We start from the raw sequence: 26,247 nt of genomic DNA, 5'->3' as shown, positions 1-26,247 counted from the left end.
CTTTTTTGCTAATTTTGCACTGCCTGATACTAGCCAAGTTTGTGAAAAGTCATATGTGGCTGTACTGCCATTTTTTGATATCAGCTTCAGGGAGCAGAACCTCTCCAGGGAATGAAACAACGTAGAGATAACTGATGTGTTCTCCTGGGTATAATAAGTTTTTTAAATGTTTAATGGAGTTTTCAAACATTTTTTTCCACCTTTTTTGAGTGCAGAATGAGATTCTGTATTTTAAACTCAGTTCTACAGCAAGTTAAAAACACTGGAATAAAATTTCTGTCAACACCACCCCCACCACCCCCAAAACTGAAGGCTTGTGACTATCCTTATTAAATAAAAATGAGCAAAAGGATAGATAAAATGAATCCTAAAAAAAAAAAAAATAGAAGAGAAAAATCCTCTGTCTGAAAACATATTTATATCTGAGACTCAAATCAAAGATGCCTTTAATTGGCTTCAAAATGAGTTTATAAGCCAATTTTGGATTCTCCTCTGTTCTCTTCTCCACCAAAGCAACAACATTCATTGAAACAAGAGTATTTGTTTCAGCGTTCAAGACTGTGTATCATAACAGGATGCTTCATTTCCATGAGATAAATATTTTTTCCTTTCCTCTTAAAGTGCCCAGGCAGGTATGATGAATGCCATCTTCTATACAAAAAACACTACTCAGAAGTTAACATACAGTTTCTGATTTACATATGCAAGTGACTATTCCTACATACAGGAAGAGACTGTGGGCCCAGAACATCACGTTCCCCCATCAGTAAGGCGAGATACTGGTTTTAGGGCTGGATTTATGTTTCAGTGAAAGGAGAGAACTCACCATTTTGGACATGAGGTTTCTCTTCTCCCACTGTGTGATGAGAGTCCATTCCCTTATCTGTCCTAGGTGTGTTTTTCCCTTGAGAGGCTTTGTGTTTGTTCATGCTCCTTTGCTGAGTCTCATTTACAGAATTTTTACTGGAATCTGTGTTTTTGCTTTCCCCAAGATTTGGTTCTTTGCTGTTCTCTGTATTTGTTGCTGTGGCATCTTCAGCTGGCTTCTCATCCTTTTCATCTCTTTCCTTTTCATCTGTTCCCTGATAGGCATTTTCCTCTGCTTCTTTCTTAGCTTTTTCTTCTGCATCCTCAGCAAAGAGAGAAGCAAACCAAGGAAAGAAATCACAACTATCAGTCAATTTGACAACTCACATCTAAATCTACTTCAGTATTTCACACGCAAACAGCTTTTACTCAAAAAAATGTAGGTAACGACTAGAAGACAGAAAAAGAGCACAGGAGGAAATTTAACAAAGTATTCTGAAAATAATATCCCAGGCTGGCCTAAGTGAGTATTATGGGCATGTCCTTTTTTTACCATATAAAGTTCACCTTTGAAAAGGTGGTTCCACAAAATTCTTAAAAGGCAAAAAGAGATATTAGCTACTGAAGGCTCTAGGGGTGTCAAGGCTATTTTCATTTTTGACACACAGGAGTAAAACAGCATTTAGTCTCACATTCTACCAGGTAACTCTAAGCAGATAAAGTCTTGGTTCTTTGATATCTACTTTTTCTCCCTCTTGTTCCAGGTTGCTTCCAATGCCATCTTCTTTATCTCTTTCCTTCCACTTAGAGTTATCCTTTCTTTATGGCTCCATCCTTTCCTGCTACTAATACTTGTTGTGCCATCCCCAAAAGTTTTACAGTCAGTCACAAATATACAAAGGTATAAATTCAAAAGATGAGTGTTGAACAACAGCAGCATCTCAAAATAATGTCAGTCGATTAAAAAAAAAATCACAAAGAAACCATTTTCCTTCATTAAAGACACTATTCTTGTTTTCATCCAAACATTAAGTACTTACGTAACATTTACTTGTAAGACAGGTTGCATATTACTTTTGCTCCAGGTTATAGAGACCACTATAACCTGTTTCTAGCCCAGGTCAAGTGCAGCACTCCCCAACAGACTCAGCCGCAAGGGCTTTGTGTGGCTTCCTGCATCCCACTGAAAAGCAGAACACAACCACAGTCCCTCGAGACAGCCCTCAAACTAATAAACCTGACTGGGTGTGCACAAACTCTGGGCATAGGCTCCATAATCTTCTTCCCCTTTTGCATGACCAATACAGACTTAATTTGCAAAAGCAGCTGAGTAGCTCAGCACACACTCAATTTGGAACCTGTGAGCTTATGCAGCTTCGGATCACACCTGTATCTACACTGAGTCTAGCACAGAGATTTAACCAACCTATTATTGGGTTGACAATATTCAGGCCTACTCCTTATGACTCCATCAAGCAGTGATTTTAATTGTGATAAGAATACACAGATGTATCTCTTTTTTTCTGAGAGACTATATAAGCTGACAAACAGAGAAGCAGATCCTAAGAAATGCTGAGTAAAGTCTACCACAGTCCTAGGGAAGTATTCGTGACATGTATAAGGAAGATGTTTTGTTCCTCACAGGAACAGGATCTTGGCCAGTATGCAAAAATTACATTGTCAAATACTTCATATGAGTGAATCAGAACCAGTTTAAAGAAAAATGTACCAATGGGGTACAAAAGTGGAAAACTGTCCTTATAATAATAATGGCCAGTCTTCGCGAGCGAAGATCCGGGGAAGGTCTTTACACCTTCCAGCCTGCGCATTGGATTTTTTAGGTGAGACACAGTGTGCGTGGAACTGAGCCCACCCTTTAATCCTAAGGTTCATCTGCCGGGGCCAAGCGAGCTTGGGCGGTGGCAGCAAGGTCCTCAGGACGTAGATGGGTTGCCTTACAGGGCTAACGAGCTCCATCAGCCCGGGAGTGTCCCTGACCGGGAATCGAACCTGGGCCTCGGCGGTGACAGTGCCGCGCCCTGAACTGTCCTTATAAGAAATGCCAATCTGCATTTCTTTGTCAGTAGCTACATAAACTAATTTTTAAATTAATAAATTATGGTTCACACAAAACCATAATTCAACTAGTCCCCTTCACTCCATTAATCATTCCTGAAATCTGTGTTAGCTTCCATAGATAGCTAGGCTATATATGTTGATATTTTTTCTGGAGTCTCACAGATTTCACAGAATATTCTGAGTTGGAAGAGACCCACAGGGATCATCAAGTCCAGCTCTTCAGTGAATGGGCTGTACAGAGATCAAACTCATGACCTTGGTGTTATCAACACCATGCTCTAACCAACTGAGCTAATCTCAGGGTCCCATTGCATACAGAAGGATTCCTCTCATTTGAGGATCAGAAAAAAAAAGCTGCATTTTGCACCTGAGCCACAAGAGATAAATTTATCTCAGGAGACTTGGGCATGCTACAATACCATGGGATGAGTGCCTCCTGTCAAAAGCAGTGTTAGAAAATATTTTATCTAAATGGTGCTTTGCACATCAGGGTGTTTATGTATTCAGTTCTCTATTTTGTAGCTATTTAATGATGATCTTTTAAGCAAAAAAAGATCAGTAATAAACCCACTTATTTTGCCTACAATGTATGAAAAATTTTCTATAAATACCACATTTAGGATAAAAGCTGCTCACTGAGGCTTCTAGGAACAATGCCATTACCAACAGGAATAAAGTATTGTACAAATAATTTAATAATAATATTAGCTACAAAAGTAACACTAATAGATTCCTTCCCTTCTGATCCCCAATTGCTATTTGCTGTCAACTAATAGTTAATGTTGTATTCTCCTGATAGTAACAGTTTTTATTGGCATCTTGACAATGGTTTGGAAATGGTTAGCAATTTCAGTCCCTGCTGTGTGGCAGGCCTTACTGCATAAGACTAAGACAGCCAAGGCAGATGGACTAGTGTGCAGAAAATTGGTACAAGTCAGGAGCAAGACAGCAGCTGAGCAAAGATACTGATGAAAGTACTCTAGAGTCCAAGAACACAGAAAGGTATGCTGAGCCATCTGTTTATATAACTCTTCCGGGATTAAAAAAAATTGTATATTTGTACTGCTAAACACACATCGAAACATTAAAATCAAACTGTTTCCATTTACATGAAATAAACCAACTTCATTAAAATAGGGTTTGAGTAATAACCATTTAAATCACAGAATAAATTGCATCCCAGTTTCATAAACAAAAAAAAAAAGGTGAAACATTCCTCCTTTTTTGGTTGCAAAATCACCTGAGGGCTCAAGGAGACTCTGGGCAATCATCCAGCCCCTGGAGGTAAGAGGCAGTTATAACTACGTTGTTCTCAAAAGCTGGCTGTCATTATTTAGGAAAGAACTCTAATAATAGAGAGTTGCTAATGTCTAACGTATTAGACATTATAATAATGTTTATAATAACCTGATATTTTTTCTCCTCTTAACAGCCCAGGGTATTTGAATAAAAAATAGTTCCCTTATTTTGCAGCTGAAGTAGTCTTCAAAAAAATGCTTTCAACTATACACCTTCTCACCTACAAAGAAGTTATCATAATTTGCATTGCTGTACTCTGCATTGTCTACAACTGCTCTATATGTTTCCTGAACAGCAGTGGCCAAAACCTAGACACAGCAGAGCTTTGAGGGCCTTGTTACTGCTGGAAAGATGGGAAGAATGCCAGAGGAGTCTCAGCAAAGTCTGTTGGGTTTTTTTTTTTTTTTTAGTGTGTGTGTTTGGGTTGGGTCGTGTTTGGGGTTTTTTTCAGTGGTGGGGGGATGTTGGAAATTTTTTTTCAATTGCATTAGAGTATTGAACCCTGGTCAACATTTAACCAACACAACGCTCATATTCTTCTGAAATATTTACAGTTCTTCCCAGATTGATGACATAACAAGCATTTGCAGCATAGTTTCCAATTAATTTTCCAAGTTATCACCAGAAATATGAAACCAGTTATGAATTCAGAATATTCTATCCTTCTCCTCTGAAATATTATTCATGCCTCTTTCAACCTTAACAACGAAGTATTGATAACCTATATCTACAGATACTGCTCCAGCTATTTTTGCACCACCCTGAGTCTGATTCGTGGCTTTAGGGGAACTCTCTTACAATTTTTTTCCCTCCTTTTGTCCGCATCCTCTTCATTATGTACACTTATATAAGAAATATAAGGTATTCTTAAGAAGTGTATAAGACACCCTTAAGAAGAGTATAAAGTACTCTTAAGAAGAGTATCTAAGGTACTCTCAAGGCAAGTATAAGGCACAGATGAGTCAAAATATTCCTATTCTTCTGAATTCAGTCTGAGTTGTTGAATTCAAAAAAGCAGATTCTCTCAAACTAATAGTGCTTACTTGGAGAATAATCTGATTGAAGAAGAGCTTGAAGAAGAAGAGGTCAAAAGAATTTAAATTCTTTCACTAAGAAGTTTGGCTGTTACCTTTGGTGGCTTGTGCTTTCCATTTCTCCCTGTTCTGCTGCACCACCTCAGTCCAGGTGGCTTTAAAACATTTGAAGTCCACAGTGAGTATGGAGCAGTTAAGTGAGGCACTTCCTTCGGACCCAGTGCTCTTGACACTTGATCTTTTAACTTCGGAGGGACTAATGTTATTTAGGCTGGGGCACAATATCACAAAACACAGAAGAAATCAGTATCCTGTACACTTGAATACAACTATGAAGAAATAACAGCTGTAAGTCGGATAACAGAGTCACCCAGGAAAAACTAAGTTTGAGTCCCTTCTCTCCTGTCCCACCCTAGGCCAACCAATGTTAAAGCAAAGAGCACAACCAAGCCAGTGTTAGAAATAAAAGGCAGCTTTTCTCTGACTATTTTTTGGTATCCATAGTCATTAAGAAATAGAATCAGTCAAAGGGATGTCACTACTCTTGTTGTACATCTCCACTCCCTAAATATTATTGGAGAGTCAGACAATTCTAGAAATAAAATATGTCAAAGGAGGAGTCTTCTAAAATTCACTAATGGGAGCCTCTAAGGCTAAGGAGGTCCACCTCTGTCTAGGGCTTGGTGACCTCAACTGAGGCTGAAATCAGGCACTCGTTTAGGTTACAGATCCTACAGTTGTCTTTCAAGAATGGATGCTTCATTGTGCACATTTTAATAAAGGCAACAAGGTTACCGACAAAGAAAGATACAAGTGCTTGCTCTTTGTTCACCCAAGAGTAAAGAAGTCACCTGGGAGAGGTAATCCTGAGGGTAGTCGTACTTTAGGGAGCACTAGCCATGAAGCATTTGAATACCCACTACTTAAAGGTCAGTATCTCCATAATACAGGTTGAATGGGCCAAGATTTCCTATACCTGAACTCCAGGTGGATTCTGGTGGTTCTTCTCACATTTGCATAACAATACTGTCACAAGAGTGTGCTTATACTTTCTAGTCATCATTTTTGTTTCAATCCCATCTATATTTCTAGATATGAAGAAATGAAGGCCTCCCAATGACTCTACCTTCTCTCTGACGTTAGTGACTGAGAGAGCACTGAAATGCGCCTGATTGCATGGCTACAACCATTTGTGCTCACTACCTTTGGAGCCGTGACTCAGGTTAATGCCACCCTCCCTCTTTGCCCTCCCCTGGGCATGAAGCCACCTCACAAGGTGAGCTGTAGTGTTGGCAATGTGGATATGGGTCTTTAAGCCACGTGGAAAACATATACTGTAGGGGAGGAAAACAGGGGAGTTGAGTGCAATAGCAGCATGTGCAGAGTGAAGAGGAGGGTGCAAGGTTATTCACCTGGATCGCCTGAATCCGGACATGTCAGAGTGGGAAGCTTCATTGATGAGTGGAGTCACAATCTTCTCTGCCATGTCGGTCAGCACAGTAAAAGTGGGTTCCACAATGAAATCAATGAAACCTGAGCAGAAACACAAGGAGAGAGAGGCAGGCAAGAGGAGGATTTATGCAGTCTATACTTCAGTGAATACAGACAACCACACTGTAGATGACAGTGTAAAAAAATTATACTTGAAAGAGAGATAGGCAAATACTAAAAAGAGGAAACTGAGTTATATATTAATCCCTGGCCCAAGAGCCTGCATACAGCATGCAATAATACATACCTACTTAAATACTGGAAAGAAACTGTGGCAAATCACATCATCAAAAGATTCATGAAGACTTGTTTTATATGAGGAGTAATGTGATATTGAAGTCAAATTTCTAGCAATTTGGATAAAACCCAGTTTCAAAGAAGAATCCTTTAAAGGCAGAAAATAAATATAACAGTAATAATACCAGTAAGTTTTGTTGGTTTGGAGTTACACAGAAATGTCCCTTACTGCACATCAGCATTCAGGTTACTCTGAATACTCTCTCCTCAGTGCCTGGCCAGCCTTTTCTTGTTGATAATAAAACTGATTTAGATGCTTTCCCCACATTTTTTGAGATAAGTAAAGGAAAAAATAAAGAGCCAAATAATTTCTAACTCATCATACAGCTTGACAGAGATGAATATGGCTCTGATCTGAATGTTGGGAGAGCAGACTGAAGGGCACTGTGGCCATAAGCTCATGAGATGAAGTAAAATCCAATTTGCAAGGACTAAATGTGAGAGTGAGGAGCTTACAGTACCTTACATATCTCCCTAAATTCCTTTACCACTTCAGTTAGCAAATTTCTTAGTGTTGCAGATAGCCAAGAAAACAATGATGCCTGTAATCTCTCATAAGGCACACCGGGATCCAGGTTACAATTACTGTTGCCAGATTTTTTTTTTAACATTATTACTGTTACAAATCCCTACAAATCCAGTTTTCAGAGATTTGTTAATTATCAAGTATTAATTATTCCTTAATAATATTGTAATTTCTCTGACTTGATCATTACATGTTTCTACAGCACTGGTGATTCTAGGTGATATCAGAACAACAAAAGCATAAGAGACCACATGGTTCAGGCACCTGAATTCACAGATGCTTTGATCCACATCCCAAGTGCAAAGCAGTTGAGCATCCTTCTAGTTCCATGTGCCTTCCCTGATTTTTGCTAAATTTCTAAAAGGATGGATTATTAAGTGTATTTTCATGCCTGGTCAAATTAAAAATGTTACCCTCAAGTAATGTTCTGTAAATCTGGAGAAAATACACATTTGGTCATATCCAAAAATCTGAATCCTGTGCCTCCATAACACACTGAGTCAGTCTTATCTATTCAAATTCAGGAAAAAAAGAACTCTCCAGTAGTTAATCAGAAATGTATGTAGCATAAAGCCTAAACAGGAAATTGTATGCTAGATGACAACTCAGATAATCCTGGCAAACTTTATACAATTTTTTTAAGCATTGGAAATTTTACTGACTGAGAACAGTGTTAAGTGTGCCACAGGAATCCTAAGGATAATAAGAACTTGATTTACATATATTTGTATGTCTGTCTCTACACATCTCTATTCCCCTTCAAAAACTTATTTACCTCTTGGTGACCAAAGAAACCCAAGCCATGGTACTTTGTCATTCTGCTCAGCAATACCACTGCCATTTGCTCCATCACCACTAACAACCCTAAGACATGTAAATCTCTGATACCAGATGCATGAATAAATCTTTAACTTCAGCAGCAAGGTGTTGGGATTTGTTTCCTGAGATACTCATCAGTTGCACACAAACACAATCTAGTTGTGTTTAAGAAACAAGTTTTCCCTGCAAGAAGTCTTGCATCTCATCATCAAAGATAAGCAGAGGTGGCACAAGGGACTACAGGTAAACAAACTCAAATACTTAGGAGAACTTTTCTTTGATAAGTGAAATTTTTTCCTCTATTCCCTACAACATGAATAAGTTTTTCAACTGTGCTTTGTTAAAATGGGAATTCTAATAAAATTTAAATATGCTGATTTAATTTGCTAATTAAAACCCTGAATATCAAATAATGAACCTGAGCTTTAAACCTATTAATGCTAATGACCATTTTATCATTCTTTTTCTTCTTCAATAGAATGAACATGATAAAAATTTCTGTACCCTAGTGACTAAGATGATTTTACCAATTAATGATGCATGCTGAGGGTGAATTCCAGGCATATGACTAGTGTTCATTCATTCCACCTGCAAACATCAACTGGTTAGAGGACAGATTCCCTAAAGGCCAACATAAAACAACAACAACCACCAACAACAAAAACCACAACAACACACCAAACTGCAGCATGCACTCATCAGCCTTTATCCAATGTTTTCTGAAGTTGTAACTTTCTTTTTCGCCAATCAAAGGACAAAAATAAAGGCATGCTGCTACATTTATCAGCCACAAAAGAGGACAATGACAACAAAGGCTGATCTTCAGTGAAACTAGCCTCCTAGAGTTTAAGCCAGAGAAACTCCTGGTATTCTTTTTGGGAAATATGAAAGTCTTGGTCTGGTTCTCTTTGCAATTTGTTTCTCTCCCTCACTTTGACAAGCAGCTTGACTTCTGGACACAAATCTCTCCCATCTTCAATATGGTACAAAAATATTTGCCATACTCCTTCTACTGAATAAGAAAAAGGATGGTAAATTGGTCATTAACATTAATAAGTTTTCAAAATAAAGTTCATTAATTGATATTCAGGTTTCTTTACTTATCAGTCTACACTCCGAACAATTTTTTCATAAACTGAAGCAACATGAGGGACACATTCTTTCTTTTGAGGAATTTTTTTTCTGTTAGATTCCTTAATTTCATGTAAAAAGGCCATATTGCCAAAATCTTCAGTCTGCATTTGTGTAAATTTTTGATAATGAAAACGTGTGTCCACTGTTGTTGCATCTACAATGACCTTGCAGCAACAAACCAGTAACTACAAACAAGTCGAGCTACCAGAGCAGGATTTCTAGTCTCTGTTCTTGACAGAACCAAAATCAAAATTTTATTTCACAAAGGACAGAGGTTCTTTATTTGTGACAACTGATGGCTGCTTGGTGCAGATGACAGAATCATAGAATCATAGAATCACTAAGGTTGGAAAGGACCTTTAAGATTGTCAAGTCTAACCATATAATAGCACAATTTGGAATTCAGTAAGAATTTACTTTTGCAAATAAATATTCTAAGTACTATTACAGGGAAAAATCTGTTAAGGCTGTTAAGCAGATAAAGAAATGAATGGAAAAAGAGAAATACATTGTCAATATTGCAGCAGACTGAGAAATGCGCATTTTATAATGTTAGAAGGCAATATCTATAAAGAGTAGACTACTTATATCAATGGATTACTAAACTGCACAAATCAAACATAATGACAAATAGTATATAACTAAATAAGGCTGCCTTTGCCTACTAACAAGTGCCTCTTTTATAAGGTGGAATTGTATTGTTGATGGTTTAATTCAACATTAATATTTTGGTGGGGCATGATCACATTTCTTGGCTCTCGTTGTCTTTCTGAGCAAAGGAGCACAAAAGAAGAGAACCAGAAAAATTAGTATCCAAGCATACACAACCCTGTGTAGAGAGACCCTGTGAGAGGCACAACTCTTCTTCCCTGTAAGGAGTGAGGAACATATCTGAAAGCTGACAAAAGGGATGTGAAAGAGAAGTCTCTACATGCACTTTCCTTCACAGCAACCAGAGAGATAGAGAGTTTATCTTCTCCCACAGCACAACAATAGACGTAATGTGCCCAGGAGTCTTCAACATGAGTTTTAGCTGAGACTGCAGCATTTCAAGTTTATTGCTGCTTTCCTCTACTGAGCTGCTGGCAGAACAACCCACAGTTGTATTGTGGGTTATTGTTGCAGAGGAGTAAATACTACAAGTCTGGTAACCAGGCCAGGCTTGTATAGGGCTCTTCAAGTTCAGATTCCTAGCTGAACTGTCTAAACTTCCAAAGCTAGAAAAATCTGGGATGATGTCCTTCAGAGAATGGCTTGTCTATCAGGAACAATGAAATAGTTTTAAGCAGAAATGGCTCTTAGCCAAAGATATGAATCTGCACTTTCCTAGGTTCTGGGATCTCTTTGTCTTGTTGTTTGAGAGAAATTTCAAGGTTCAAATATTTTGTTTGCTTTCCTTTAATACATTCTCTGTCTGTCTTTCTCAATTCCCTCAATTTTAGCATCCATGTTATTTTCTTTTGTTATTCTATTAAGCTACCTACTCTCCAGTCGAGGTTAGAACATGTTTCTCTATCTACTTCACTTGCTTCCTAGATATAAAAATCCACCCACAAATCCACCTTTTCCCTTGTCCTTTCTTTGCTCCAAGCCCCCTCAACAGTTTTACTTCACTTAGCCCCTCTTACTCTCTCACCAAATGCCGGGCTTGTTGCCTCATCCTTCCCCTACTTTTTCATTCAATAACTGAAGAAAAGGTAGAGAAAGTGCAGTTGGTGTGTCTGTAAAAAGATCTCTTTTTCTGAATGGGTGGCAAACAAAAAGATTTGCTACTTGTATGCCTTCAGTGAAAAAGAATGGTTAGTTTAAAGTATTGGGAGGAAAAGGTTGGAGGAATAAACTGAAAAACACACAGATTGTTTTGCGCAGGTCATCAAAGGGACTGACATTACATTTTCATATACTCCAATGTCACTCATATCACATGATGCTGCCATGTGTACCCATTCCTCACAGCTCAGAAAACCATGGAATAAGTGTCATGATCAGGCACTGTAGTTCTCTCTGCAGACCCATCACAAGTAACTTGGTTACTGAATGGAACTGTTGCCATACATGTAAAGGTTTCTCAGCTTTGAATGGTTGATCTAGGAAAAATAATGCTATTGTACTATATTTCTTCTCTTTAACATGTTTCCAAATGATGAGAGATCACTACGATCTTAGCCCTACAGGGAAGAGAAAGTTCTGCTTTTAAGATGCTGCTTCACATGCACCAAAAGGGACATACCTATTTGAGACTGAGCAACCATAGTAGATTTGCGATCACACAGGGGAGAGAAAGGCAGCCCTAGTTCTGCTTCTTTGTCACCCTGGAGAAAAAAAAAATTGAGAAGAAATTAGAAAAGAACAAGACACATTGCACTTCTATATCTTACTTCACAACCATAAAAACCTCTCATTTTACTTTCTTTAATTAAGCTTTGACTTTATTTGGATGTTTGTTTGTTGATTTTTAACACAAACTGTGGAGAATTTGAGTCTTTCAGATACAGAATTCATAGGCCATGGCTGGCCAGATGCAGATTATTGATTTTTTCCAAAGACAACACCAACAGTTTTCTACAAGAAAGTAACCTGCTTGGTTGTTGTGGGCCAAGCTGTGGACATTCTCTACCTGGACTTCTCCAAGGCTTTTGATAGGGTTTTCCACTACCTTATTCTAAAGACACGGATGCATTACAGTATAAACAAGTGGTCCATGTGGTGGATGGAGAACTGACTGACAGGCTGGAGCCTGTAAATAGTAAATAGTAAATAGCTCCTTTTCAATCTGGCAACACGGGATAAGCAGGGGTACCCTGGCAATCAATACTGGGCCCAATGATGATTCATATCTTTATAAGTGATCTGGATGATGGGATCAAGTGCACCCTGATGAAATTTGGTGATGATGTCAAACCCAGTGGGGAAGTGAACACTTCAGAAGATAGAGCCACCCTGCAAGTAGAGCTGAATAGGCTGGAAGAGTGGGTTCACAAGAACCTTATGAAGTTCAGCAAGGACAAATGTAAGGTCTTGCACCTGGGAAAACATAATCCAGGACCGCAGCACAGGCTGGAGTCAACCCAGGTTGGGAGCAGCACTGTGGAAAAGGACCTGAGGGGCCTGGTGGAGAACTCAAATTCAGTGTACTAAAGTTGCTTCAGCAAAGAGAACCACCAGAATACTGGGCTGCATCAACAAAGGCATCACCAGCAGAGACAAAGAAGTCATTATCCCACTCTACTCAGTGCCTGCCAGGCCATATCAGGAATACTGTGTTCAGTTTTGTTTCCCACCATGCAAAGAAGAAGTATACAGGCTAGAGAGGGTTCAAAGAAAGGTCATCAGAATTATGAAAGGACTGGGAAGCCTACCATGTAAGAAAAGGCTGAGAGAACTGGGTTTATTAAGCCTTGAGAAAAGAAGGCTTAGGGGAGACCTTATCACCATGTTCCAGTATTTAAAGGGTGCCTATGAAGAAGATGGAGATGCCCTTTTTACAAGGATGCACATGAAAAAGATGAGGCACATGAAAAAATGGGAGCAAGTTACTCCTGAGAGGTTCTGACTGGACACAGGAGGAAAATTTTCACAATGAGAACAATTAGCCATTGGAATGATCTCCCCAGGGAAGTGGTGGATTCCCCAATGCTGGACACTTTTAAGATTCATCTGAATCATCTGAATGATGATCCAAGGTGCTGGACCATCTCATCTAGACTGTGCTTTTGCCAAGAAAATTTGGACCAGATGATCCTTGAGCTCCCTTCCAACTTGGTATTCTACGATGCTATGAATATGACATTTTACATAAGTGCTTAATTACATAAGTGGAAAGATGCTTTCCAGCCCTCAGAATTGAAAGTTCTTTTCTAGCATCACAAGATCTTCTCCAGTCTTTCAAGTGGTATGTTTCAAAAAGCCCTGTAATTTAATTCAGTCATTCTGTAACACTGCATTATGCTGAGAAGGATATGTGCAGGATGACATAGCTGCAATACTTCCCACAGACCATTCAAATTTTAATATTCTTCTAAATATACTGCAAAATCAGTTCCTTAAATCAGCAGCTTACTATAACTGTACTGACTAATGTCAAATGGAAGATAAAATACAAAGGAAACTAACCAGAGAAAAACTCCTGTAGGCATAAGAAGAGCTGAATTCTTCTTATTTTTATTAATATAACATACATAAAGTGGGCACAAGTCCTGTTAGAATTTTGTAGAGAACAACAAGCAATAGTATTCTTCCATTGCAGAACAATTCTGCTTTATGTTAGGAGTCTGATGTACAAATATCAGGATAAACCAGAAACCAAACACAGAAATATTTCCAAGTAACATTTCTTTACTGTGTCTGCTGCATCTCTCAGAAAACCATCTCTCAATGCTATGATTTTTCTTTATTCCTTAGGCCTCTTAAAAACCCCAGTGTCTAATTCTCTTGGGAAGGAACACCAAACTGCCTTTGTGACTGCTCAGAGAGACACTTGACTTCTAAGCTGTTTGGGCAGCTCCCTCATGCCTACCTAAAGTGAATTAGTAAAACAAATTAATCAAGGCAAGGTGTTTGCTCATAGCCACTGAATATAAAAAGGCGGTAGTGCTCAATATCATTCACACCTACAGCATGGTTACTTAGTGAAGGAAGACCTGTGACACGTCACATCGCTAAATACTTGGAAACCAAAAGGGTTGGGCACCTGTTCTGATACAAGTTAAGTCAGGCTTTATCTCTGCAAGACACTTAACAGAAAGGACAGAAAAGGGTCTGCAGGTGAAGAGCATAAGAACATACCTAATACAGAACCAGACCAGTTCCTTGCAACCATAGTCTATGACTAGTAGTGGTTCTCAATCTCATGGTTTAGGCACAGTATCCTCTGATTTAGAATGCCCACTAAAAACCTCCAAACCATGTGCCACTTGCTCATTCCCTGCTAGTGCTCTCCCTCTGCAGTGGGCTGGAGAGGAGAATTGGAGGCAAAAACCAGGTAAAGATCATGGGCTGAGATAAGAACAATCTACTGGAAATAGCAATGACATAAGAAAATGAACCGTAACAGCAACAATATTAATAAAAGTGTACAAGAGACAGATGACCAATTCACACACAAATGCTCACGGCAGAGCCAGACCAGACCACCATGCTACCCCAACCCAGAAAAGAGCCCTTCCAGCCCTTCCCCCGTCCCCAGAAAATGATATAACCTGACATATAATAAATAACCTCCAGGTCCCAGCCATGCCCCCTCCTGGCTACTGTAAAAATTAACCCTCTCCTGGCCAGAACCAGGACATTATCCACCCCTTATTCTGTAACATCTACATCATGCCCAAATCCTACACCTTCCAACTATATACATATACACATATATAAATAAATATATATAAACACACAAGCAAGTCTGGATATCATTTCTATAGTCAATGGCTTTCCCTCAAAGGTATCTGTTGAGTTCAATTAGTCTGCAACTGTAGGTTCTATCTGTCCTAGATGTCTTCCAGGACAGGAGGACTGGTGGGCTATAGGCTGACTGCAAGCTACATTAGCAGTTCACAGCTGGTGCAGCTGGAGCAGGCCATACCCATTGTCCATGGCAGTTATGGCACACAGCGGCAGTGTCATTTACCAATCAATATCATACAATTCAACATTACAGACTGTTCTCACACAAAAATCAAATCCCCTTGAGGTACACACCATATTACCCTGTCCCTCTGCATTACCCACCAAGTAGAGCAAAAATAATCCCACAGATGGGCTTGCCTTTGCCGGAGGTAGACTAATTCAAACTGTTTTCCCTAGCACATTCCTCATATGCACCACAATTTATCCCCTTGTACTGTATGTGGAAGTTTGGATTGGGCAGGGCCAGCTCAAATATTGGAGTCTAGTGTTAACAGAGGCCCGGTGGCCTCTGTTAAATGTAGATCCTAATGCTTGAATGTTCCACCACTTATTTGTTTCAATGTGGTTTTTAACAATTCGTTGTACCATTCAATTTTCCCAAAGGCTGGTGCATAATAGGGAATGTGACATACCCACTCAATAACCACTCTTTGGCCCAGGTGTCTATGAGGCTATTTTTGAAATGAGTCCTGTTGTTAGACTCAATCCTTCCAGGGGTGCCATGTTGCCACAGGACTTGCTTTCCAAGGCCCAAGACGGTGTTCTGGGGAGGCGTGAGGTGTGGGCTATGTCTCCAGCCTCCAGTGGTTGTTGCCACCACTGTAAGCATGTAGCACTTGCCTTGGTGGGTTTGCAGGAGTGTGATAATAAATCTGCCAGGCCTCCCCATAGTTATACTTTGACCATCAACCACCATATCACAGAGGCTTTACCCACTTGGTCTGCTTTATTGCAGTGTATGTTTCAGTTATGGATAACCTGGGAGACAGTGTTCCATAGTTAAGTCCACCCCTTGATCACGAGCCCATCTGTATGTTGCATCTCTTCCCTGATGACTTAAGGCATCATGGACCCACCAGGCCAGAAATAATTCACCCATATGCTGCCAATCCAGATCCACCTGAGACTCTTTAATCTTGGCAGCTCTATCCACTTGTCCATTTTTGCAACGTTCTTCAGTAGCCCAGCTTCTGGGTACGTGTGCACCTACATGACTTTGGGAACCAACCTTGCTACCTGGGCAGCAATGTCTTGCCACAATTCAGCAGCCCAGATGGGTTTAATACCGCTGTTCTGCCAATTGTCTTTTTCTATAGGTCTAGTCAGCCACTCCCACAGAGCATTTGCTACCATCCATGAGTCAGTGTAGAAGCAGAGCACTGGCCATTTCTCTCATTCAGCGATCTCTGAAGCCAGCTGGATGGATTTCAGCTCTGCAATCTGACTTGATCCATCTTGTCCCTCAATGGTTTCTGTAACTCGCCACATAGGACTCCATACGGCAGCCTTTAATTTTTGATGTAGCCCTACAATACAGCAGGAACTGTCAGCATAGTTTTTCATTTTTCTGGTTGCTGACAATTATGATGGGGCCTCCTGAGCACATGTCACCTTCTCCTCCTCTGATGATGATTACAGTCGAAAATTTTCACCTTTAGGCCAGTTCCTGATAAATTCCAAGATCCCTAGGTGACTAGGGTTTCCTATTCAAGCTCACTGTGTGATCAGTATGACCCACTTGCTCCACATGGCATCACTGGCATGATGTGTGAAAGGGACTTTCTCTTTGAATATCCAGCCCAGTATTGGCAGTCAGGGTGCCAGGAGATCTGTGCTTTGGTGCCAATCCCTTCTGAAGCAGCTTGAACCCCTTCATAAACTGCCAGTATCTCTTTTTCAGTTGGGGTGTATCATGCATTGGATCATTTGTATCCCCAAATCTAAGAACCCCAGGGGTCGTCATCAAGTCTCCCTGGCTACTTTTTCCAGTGACTCCAGAACAGATCATTCTCCCTGGTTGCAGTGTACAGCACATTTTTCACATCTTGTCCTGTCCTGACCGGCCCAAAGGCTGCTGCATGAACAACCTCCTGTTTAATTTGTTCAAAAGCTTGATGTTCAGGACCCCACTCAAATTGTTCTCCTTCTGCATCACTTGATACAGAGGACTTACAATCTGGCTGTAATCTGGAATATGCATCTTCCTCACAGTACTTAGGAAAGCTTGTGTTTCCTTTTTGCTGGTTGGTGGGAGCATAGCTGCTCCTTTGTTGACCACATCCATTGGAATCTGATGACATCCATCTTGCCATTTTACTACTAAAAACTGAATTTCCTGGTCAGGTCCCTTGACCTTACTTTGTTTTATGGCAAAACCTGCCTTGAGGGGGATTTGGATTATCTTCTCCCTTTTCTCAAAAACTGCCTCTGCTCTGCTGCCCCACGCAATGATTTCATCAATGTACTGGAAGTGTTCTGGAGCCTCACCCTTTTCCAGTGCAGTCTGGATGAGTTCATGGCAAATAGTGGGGCTGTGTTTCCATCTCTGGGGCAATCAGTCCAGGTGTACTGGACATCCCTCCAGGTGAAAGCAAACTCAGGCATTAGCAATGTCAATGGTGACACCACTTTGCTTCCTTGAACTCCAGTTCGTACTGAAGTTCCAGCATGTACAGCACAGCAGCACTCAGTGGTGGTGTGACTTCATTCAGGCCAAGATAGTCCACTGTCAGTCTCCACTTTCCACTGAACTTATGCATTGGCCACACAGGACTAATAAAGTGTGAGCAAGTCTTGCTGACCACTCCCTGGCTCTCTAGTTCACAAATCATTCCATGGATGGGGTTCATGGAGTAACAGTTTCTGTGGTATTGTTGACAGTGCACTGTTGTGGCAGCAGGACCTGTTGTTCTTCAACCCTCAGCCAATCCCACAGCCAAAAGGTCCTCTGAGAGACCAGATGAGGTATTCAACTGCCTAATTTCCTCTGTCTCCACAGCAGCTATCCCAAAAACCCAGTGATGCCCTTTTGCATCCTTGAAATACCCTCTCTGGAGGTAATCTATGCCAAGGATGTACTCTGGGCCAAGCACAGTGGGGTGCTTTTGTCATTCCTTCCCAGTCAGGCTCACTTCAGCTTCCAGAACAGTCAGCTGTTGGGATTCCTCTGCCACCCCAGAAATAGAGATAGATTCTGCCCCTGCATATCTTGGTGGCATCAGGGTACATTGTGCACTGGTGTCAGCTAAAGCATTATATATATATTCTTGAGGGTCTGATGTCTCAGGCCATCAGATCCACACAGCTCCTTTCCTCCACTTGGCTGGAGGCATTTAGTCCTGGTCATAGTACTCGCTGCTCACTTCTTGTAAATATGAACTGGAGTTAGAAGTAACATCAGCCTTTATATTCTGTCTGAGGACTTGCCCACTAGAAACTGGAGTGGCATTTATCCTTGAAGAATTTCCTGCAATGGTTGTCCTTTCTTTCAACTCATGTACCCATGCTGATAGGGCAGAGGTGGGTTTTCTGTCCCACTTCATGTCTTCTCCATGGTCAAACAGGAAAAACTACAGGTTTTCTTGTGGTGTGTGCCCTCTCTCTCGAGTAGGGGGTGTTTGTCCAATAGCAGAGACTCTGGTCCATACTGGTGGTGAATGGGACATTTCCTCTCCGGTTTGCTCAAGTCTTTTGAATCTGCCCACAGTCTTGGACACTCTTTCCACAGCCAAAGCACAGATCAGTAAGGAGGAAAATTTATGACCTTCATGTTGCCTGAGCTGAGTAGTCACCTTTGTTCTACTTTCATTGACATAAATACTAACAAGACAGAGTGATGGCACGCTCTGTGCAAACTTCTGCCACAGGGATTGTGTACACTGGATGTCGTCTGTATCTACAGGGAACTGCTTGTCATTTGAATCCTTACAAATTACCTCGAGCACATCTCTCAAATACTGGATACCTTGCTCCATGACATTCCACCTGCTTGGGGGCACTACGAGATCATCCTTGAGAGAATACCTTTCCCTAACACTTGACAGGAGTTGCCTCCAGAGGCTGAGACTTTCTGTCCTCTTCCCAATCCTCTTGTCAATGTCCCCATCTCAGGACAGAGATCCCAGTTGCTCGGCTTAAGTATCACCTAGTTTCATATTTTGGGCTGCAACATCCCAGCATTGGAACAGACAGGTCACTAGGGTCTCATCCAACTTCTGGCTCAAATCTTTTTGCATATCTTGCAGCTCACCCAGAGATAGAGATCCAGTGATTATCTCTGGCCCTGCCTCTTCCTTCTGTTCTGAGAGTCCTGCTTCTTCTTCATCCCTCACTATGTGAACTGATTTTGTCTTGTATTTCTTCCTCTGCTACTGGCATGGGTTGTTTCTCTGGATCAGCTGCAGTTTCAGTGACCACAGGGCCTTTTGTCATCTTGGTCTGCTTTTCTCCTCTTCCCCCTGAGGGTGCTATCTAGTAATGAGTGGTGTTTGACAAAAAGTAGCCAGGGCCCAGCACTTGCATAAGTTTGCAGCTCTCTGGAGCTGCCACAGCAGTTTTCTTTCAAATACTCTGCCACTTAAGCAGGGTCCTACAGTTGTTCAGCAGTGAACTTCCAAACCATTGGAGCAGAGTAGTCCCTCAAAAGCTGGCTCATTTTCTCCCACATTCCATGCCAGTCATAGTTATCCACTCCTGGGCAGATCTCTGAATAACCTCCTTAGTTTCTTGAGTCTAAACATGGTGTGGTAGACTGCACTGAGGAAACCTGGTAGACTTAGAAACAAGAACATGCTTTCCTCAACATCCAAAGGGAATTCAAAATTCTCAAAAGCTGTTGTAACAGGTTGGAAGGAGGAAAATGGGGTGAAAAGCTGGGAAAAAATCATCCTCCTGTGTTTCCCCCACAGATGAGGTACAATTATTAATAGACTCCCAAAGGTAGCGCCTGGGGTAAGGGTAGGAGAGCAACAGTGAATACACATCCCTAAGGACCCTCATTGTCCTTGATATTATCATGTCATAAGCTGATATCCCACAGTAGAGCAACAAACAGTGAACAAACCAAGCAACACTGTGACCAGTGGCTCCATACCTAATACAACAAATGCTTTGATTGAATTTCTTCCAACCCACTGTGGTCAGATCTGTTTTCATCTCAAACCTTCAAGCCTCACATTGTGTGCCAAATTAGGCTGTTGTGCTTTAGGAATTGCATCCTCCAATTTAGTGTTCCCACCAAAAACCTCCAAATCATGTGCCACTCTCTCTCTCCTCCCCTCCCTTCCTGCAGTAGGCTGGAGAGGAGAATTGGAGGCACAGAGGTTCAAGATCATAGGTCGAGATAAAAACAGCAGTGAGATAAGAAAATTAACAGTAGCAGCAATAACATTAATAACAAAAGCGTAAAAGAGACAGGCGAGCGATTCACATGCAAATGCTCACTGCAGAGCCCAACTCAACCTATCCTGACCTGAAAGAGAGCCCTTATAGCCCTTCGCCCTATCCCCAGAAAATGACATGAGATGGTACAGAATAACCTCTGTGTCCTAGCCATGCCCCCTCCTGGCTACTGCAAAAATTAATCATTATAACTTGTGAGAAGCATTGTTCTGCTGTGAGGTAGGAATGTACTTATTGATCTAACACTAAATAATGTCAATGAGCACAAGTTCATGCTTCATTATAAGCTTAATGGACCTGAATAGAATACAGGTTTTATACATAGCTTCATCTAAGTGTGGAGGTATTCATCATTCAAAGTTAAAATAAGATTTGTTAGCTGAAATGAAATTTTTCTTATAAAAATATAAAATACTAATTTTGTCTTCATTAAATGTGTAAAACAGATCAAAATTTGGACTTTTTTAGTAGTCTCACAATTAGGTAATCTTAATTCCATCACAAGTCTTTAGGGGACTCAGTAGTTGTGTATTTTAACACATATAGTATAATTTTCAGCTAGAAAAGTATAAACATGCACATTATTTTCCCTAAAATGCATGTTAAAACCATCCTACTTGCATGAGCCTCCAAAGTGGCACCACAGAGACAGCTGCAGGTATGATCTACCTGCTTCCACCCAGTAAAGCCATTCATGGTTTGAAAAACAAATAAAGGGATTAATTTCAAAGCAAATTCTTGCAATGTCCTTTTTAAAAAAAGGATTCCTGCAGTGTCTTTAAAAACAAAGGTAATTTTGAAAAATTGTCAGAACTTTTTAAAAATTGTCATAGATTTTTCCCTTTTTCATTCAGATTTACTATATAACATGAAGTTATCAAACTCTGGAGGGAAAATAAGCACTTAGTTTTCTGCTTAGGTTAGTAATTTGTATTAGTGAAAAGTGTCCTAAGCACTCCTTAAGAGTTCTCTTTACTTTTACTTCTTTTTTTTAAGGCAAATCTTTAAATGTTTTTTATTAATCACTTGGGGACCTTTTAACCATCACACAGAGCTCAATGATTTGTCTAGATTTGTGGGTCTGTCAACAGATGGTCCACTATTAGCTATAATCTTGATCAGTTGACTTCATCTAAAGTAAGGGAAAAATAAACCTTTTTCATATCCACCCCAACAATGTAAGTACAGTTCTTTAAAGTACAGCTACCCAAATCTGTTTTTATGGTTCTAGAGCTAAGTAGAGTGACACATATTCCATGTTTACCTAATCTGAAAGACATATCAGCTTCCCAAATTAGAATTCCTTCTAGATAGAAAATGTTTACATCTATAGGCAGTGTATCAGACACTTAACTTTCTAAAAGTTAAGTGTATGCCACTTAACTGGCATAATGGCCAGTGTTACTGATGCCAGAGGAGAAAGCTTCATACCATTTAGGAGGCCCTTACATCACAGAAAAGGAAAATATCTGCGTTCATATCTTCCTAATTCTTTGCCCAATTCTACATACTCCCTCTCAGCTGCAGAAATATGAAGGAACTGCCCTGGCTTTACCTGTCTGAAGAACTCTTCTAGCAGAGACGTTGTCCAGCGATGGTGGAGTTCCCAAGCCTTGGCTGGATGACTGATATCTGCTGTATGTAACAACAGTGATAAGGCTTTCGGCTTGTCAATTCTAGAAAACCAAAGGATCAAACAAATTAATTGTCTACTCCTGCAGGGGACAATGACAAATATCTTACCTTCAGGGAAGTAAGGTAATTAGAATCCTTGGCCAGCATATTAATAAAGTAATTTCTCTGCTCATAAATTCAGAAACCTCTGAACAAGTGTCTTATTTCTCCAACATACACCATTCCTATTTCAAAAGAGATATTAAAAAATGCAAAAAGAAATGTTGCTCAGCCTTGTTGAACAACTTTCCAGGCTTGATTGTCTGGACTAACAGGCTTGCAGAGCTGCTGTGCTTCCGATTTGATCTGAGCTGCATTTTATGCACTCAGAAGAGAAGCTGGTCCCTAGCATATTACTCTAACGAACAATCAGAATCTCTGAGGGACTCTGATGAGTCTACACAGTAACTGATAAATGTTTCACTGACAGAAAACTAGTGTGAGATCAGAAGCGAATCCTGGCATTTGTTTTCACAGGAAAAAGGCTGGTGATTTTTTACAACCATAACCTAAGAGGTTAGCCCAAAAGCTTTCTTGGGATGGGTGATCTCATTTTTTAATGCCACTTTTTGGCTATCTGAAATAATTGAAAGAGTTTTAGCTTCTGAGAAGACCAAGTGGCTAGCCACACTCTAGTCTGCTACAGGTATAAAATTCTTATACAGGTATAATTCTGGGATGCTTTGGACAGACCTTTATCCAGCGTGAAAAATCACTCAGAGATTCGTGCAGTATAGAAGGAATTTTAAGGGGAAGAGCTGTGAACAAAATATCACAGCTCTGGTGACATACTGGGAAGAAGAAAAGACCTTCCCCATAGTGCTCCATCTGTTATTTTCCAGTTGTTCCCTCAGTGGATCTCAAGTTCTTTTCATCTGTTCTCTGGTTATGAAGCAGGCCCCTTGCAGGGGTTGCAGCTGACAGCATCAGCAGAAGGGCAAAAGTATAAGTTGTTTTCTGCAGATCTTATAACCTTGTGTCATAGTCAATCTGTAGAGATGACTCAACTGAATCATGCCCTTGGTGTTCCCACCAGGAAAATGCCCAGTGAGGCTTGTCTCAACAATGGTGAACTTTTCCAAGCTTTGGTCCACCAGTACAGAGTTGAGATGTATGTATAGGGGTGTGCCAATGCCTTCCTAAGTGAATTCATTACAAATTCAACAGCAGAAAGAAAATTGATGGGGACATCAGAGAAAGTGAGTGCCTCTGGAGAAGTGCTTCTGAAGTTAAACCCACTGGCAAAGCTCCTGCTGAAAATGCAGCCCCACACCGCACTGCGTTGTAAAGCGACTCACCCTTCTGGCTGCTGCAAAGCATTCTTCATAGCTTTGATTTGCTGGAAGTGACAGGACATATCAGTGGCCAACACCATCTCAATCACTAGAGCTCTGAATTCTCTTTTGAATGGCATCACAATGAGAGCAGCAAGGAGAGAGAAGCACAAAACCCAGCATCAGACACATTCCAGTTTCTTTTGTTGTCTATCTGCAAATTTTTGACAGCAATGCCTTTGTATGTAACTATTATTCCTCTTTCAGGGATAGGAAAGAGAATGAAGGATTTTCTACACACAGAAGTGGGTAGGCTGCAAATTAAGCCAGGTGACTAATCCTTGGTAAGAGAAATCCCAGATGTTTTTTGAAGAGCATATTGGTATTAGTACTGCTTTTTCAATTAAGCACAAACTTCTTAAATTGATTTCTTTTATAGAGCATTCTTAGATGGAAGGGAAGAACTTTAAAGCCTCAGAATCAGGTGAACTTGACTAAAACTCATCGATACCTATGCTGAAAGTTTAATCATGCTACTAAAAGAAAAACTACTATATATGATGCATATATGAAATAAAGACCTTTGAGAACCTGCACTACTTTTCTGATATTATAAATTCAAACTATTCTTGTATTAAGTTTTGTTAAAAATACTTGCTGTCCTAGTTTTGGCTACAGTAGAGCCAATTTTCTTCTTAGTAGCTGATACAGTGCTGAAGTTTTGATTTAATATGAGAATAATGTTGGTAACACACTGATGGTTTAGGTTTTTGCTAAGTAGTGCTTATTCCAAATTACAGACTTTTCAGTTTCCCATGCTCTGACAGTTAGCAGGTGCACAAGAAGCTGGGAGGGAGCATAGCCAGAACAGTTGACCCAAACATGCCAAAGAGATACTCCTTACCACAGAATGATGTGCCCAGTACACAAACTGGACTCACTTATCATTGCTTTGTTACAGGTTTGGCATCAGTCAGCAGATGGTGAGCAATGGTATTGCGCATCACTTGTTTCTCCTGGGTGTTATTTCATTCTCTCTTATTTTATTACTATTACTATTATTATTATCGGCAGCAGCAGCATTAGTGTTATTATTAATTAGCCACAACACTTGTTTAGACTGCAGCTGAAATTCCTTTGAAGATGATATGGATGTCCTAAACATTTTTAAATATCAGAACCTTCTGATCTAGATACAATACAGATTTATTTTCTCTTTCTCTCAGTTCAGTTCTCCACAGGTTAAAAGAGGAAGAACAGCCCAAAGTTGGCAAACCAGATCAGGTTTTGTAAGATTCAGAAATGGGTCACCATTAATTTAAAATAAAAGCTACCATTCTCCTTTTCATAAATATCTCATGAAGGATGTAGTCTACTTTGATCATGTCTCTTTTGCCTCTATTGGCTGTGCTCAAGTTCTAGCCCCAGTGCCACCAATGTGTAGAGATCCAAGACTTCTGTGCTTACCCCATCCCATGGATGGCACATAATGCAGCCTCCCCATACACAGGAGTTATGCACACTGATGGCATCAGCTGGCCTCACTCTTCCCCCACTATAACCACCTCCTCTTCCCAACCCCTAAGTACAATCAGTCCCATAGTCAACAGTGTTGTTGACTATAAAATATGTCTTTCAGTTATATAAGATATAGATATCTTTTATGTCTTATAGTTACATATACTTATGTTAAGCACGTATGTTGACTAACAACACGGTGGCTGAAAAGCAACTAATTTTCAATTATTTTTAATTTTATTTTTTTGGTCAGTCCTGATCAGTTCCCAGTAGCATAAACCTCACTGTCACTACAAACAAGAGAGGAGAACACAGACGCATAGAAATACATTTTTACAAGAAAAGGGAACAATCAGTGCTGGGAAACAGCAGACTTTTCACTACATCCTCCAGACTGCAACTGCATTGTATTGGTCTGCGTGGGCTACTTTGTGCATAGCTTATTGCAGAAGGAATACAAAAGCAAAGGACTCAGTCCAGGAAAATGAGGCACTGACTGCAGTTCAAGCATATACATATGCTTACAAGCACACACATTCTAGTTCCCCTTTCATAGATGTAAAACTGGAATATGCACATTCTCTGACCTCTGCATATATTTCAGAACATTATTTTCTCTGCAACAGAGACTACAAATACTTCAGAGATAGTAAGGATTTTACTGCTGAAAAGTTCTTATTTGTTACTTCAAACAACAGGTATCACAACAGCAGGTGACTCTGAAAAGTGTGGACATAGGGAATGTATGAGAGAAAATCTCAAAAGACATACACTAGAGGATGATAAGTTTGTTCTTTTTTTGCTAGGTTCAGATAATGCTGAAATTCATCACAGAGAGAATCAAACATAGATGTTTACCCATTTCTTGGTTTCACATATGAGTCAGATTAGAGCCTGGTACACACAGCTGTTACTTCTAGCTCTATTTTTTAGCACTTTGTTTCTGCAGTTGTCTTCAAAATCTACACAACACATTATGGTGCTGCAGTCTGCGTGCTGTCTAGTAGTCCTAGCTAAATAGATCCCAGATATTGTTTACAAGATGTGCTTCCAGTGATAGTCCAGCATATCTGGACTACATTTAATGATTCTAATAATGCACAAAAGCCTGTTCATGTTTTACATGACATACCATCAGAGGAATCTGTCTTTCATCTTGACTAACACCTTTCTATTAGAGAAGTACAGTATATAAAAGCAGAGGAAAAGCAAGTCAACTGAAACAGTTTCCACTTCTTTTAGAAAATATATTTGAGAACCTCAAAGTAGAATGAGGTAAAAGAGGTTGCACTACTTTCAAATGTCTATACATTGCTGTAAAATTGTGCAAAACTCTAGTGCTGGATACTTAGGCTTCATAAATATTATTACTGACATATTGTGAAAAGGCAGGCAAATTCAGCTCTCACTTCATTTCATTTACCAGTGAGATTATAAATTTGAAGATTCCCCAGGTATTTCTCCAATATTTTGTTCTCCTTTTTTCCCTAGTTTT

General features: G+C 40.1%; 1 protein-coding gene across 28 annotated transcripts in view; it reads right to left on the bottom strand.

The window, feature by feature from the left end:
• The window catches only part of PDE1C (phosphodiesterase 1C), a 255,121-nt gene that overhangs the window by 70,121 nt on the left and 158,753 nt on the right, over positions 1-26,247 (bottom strand). For 26 of the 28 annotated variants that reach the window (XR_007630066.1, XR_007630065.1, XM_050325235.1 and 23 more), the window contains 6 exons: positions 23,259-23,360; positions 21,842-21,962; positions 11,717-11,798; positions 6,632-6,752; positions 5,315-5,490; positions 827-1,123 (listed from right to left, as the gene is read on the bottom strand). Coding sequence is in view for 26 of the 28 variants with exons in the window: in XM_050325235.1 (XP_050181192.1) it covers positions 827-1,123; positions 5,315-5,490; positions 6,632-6,752; positions 11,717-11,798; positions 21,842-21,962; positions 23,259-23,360 (899 nt within the window). In the remaining 2 variants the exon portion in view is untranslated. Of the gene's footprint in view, positions 1-826; positions 1,124-5,314; positions 5,491-6,631; positions 6,753-11,716; positions 11,799-21,841; positions 21,963-23,258; positions 23,361-26,247 lie in introns of those variants that run through there. The other 2 variants (XM_050325210.1, XM_050325243.1) reach the window with 2 other exon arrangements.

Source organism: Myiozetetes cayanensis, unplaced genomic scaffold (genome assembly GCF_022539395.1).
Source record: "Myiozetetes cayanensis isolate MyiCay16 unplaced genomic scaffold, myiCay2020 scf1, whole genome shotgun sequence".
NCBI classification, from domain to species: domain Eukaryota; kingdom Metazoa; phylum Chordata; class Aves; order Passeriformes; family Tyrannidae; genus Myiozetetes; species Myiozetetes cayanensis.
Note: the sequence above shows the minus strand (reverse complement) of the source record. Positions and strands in the feature narration are given on the sequence as shown.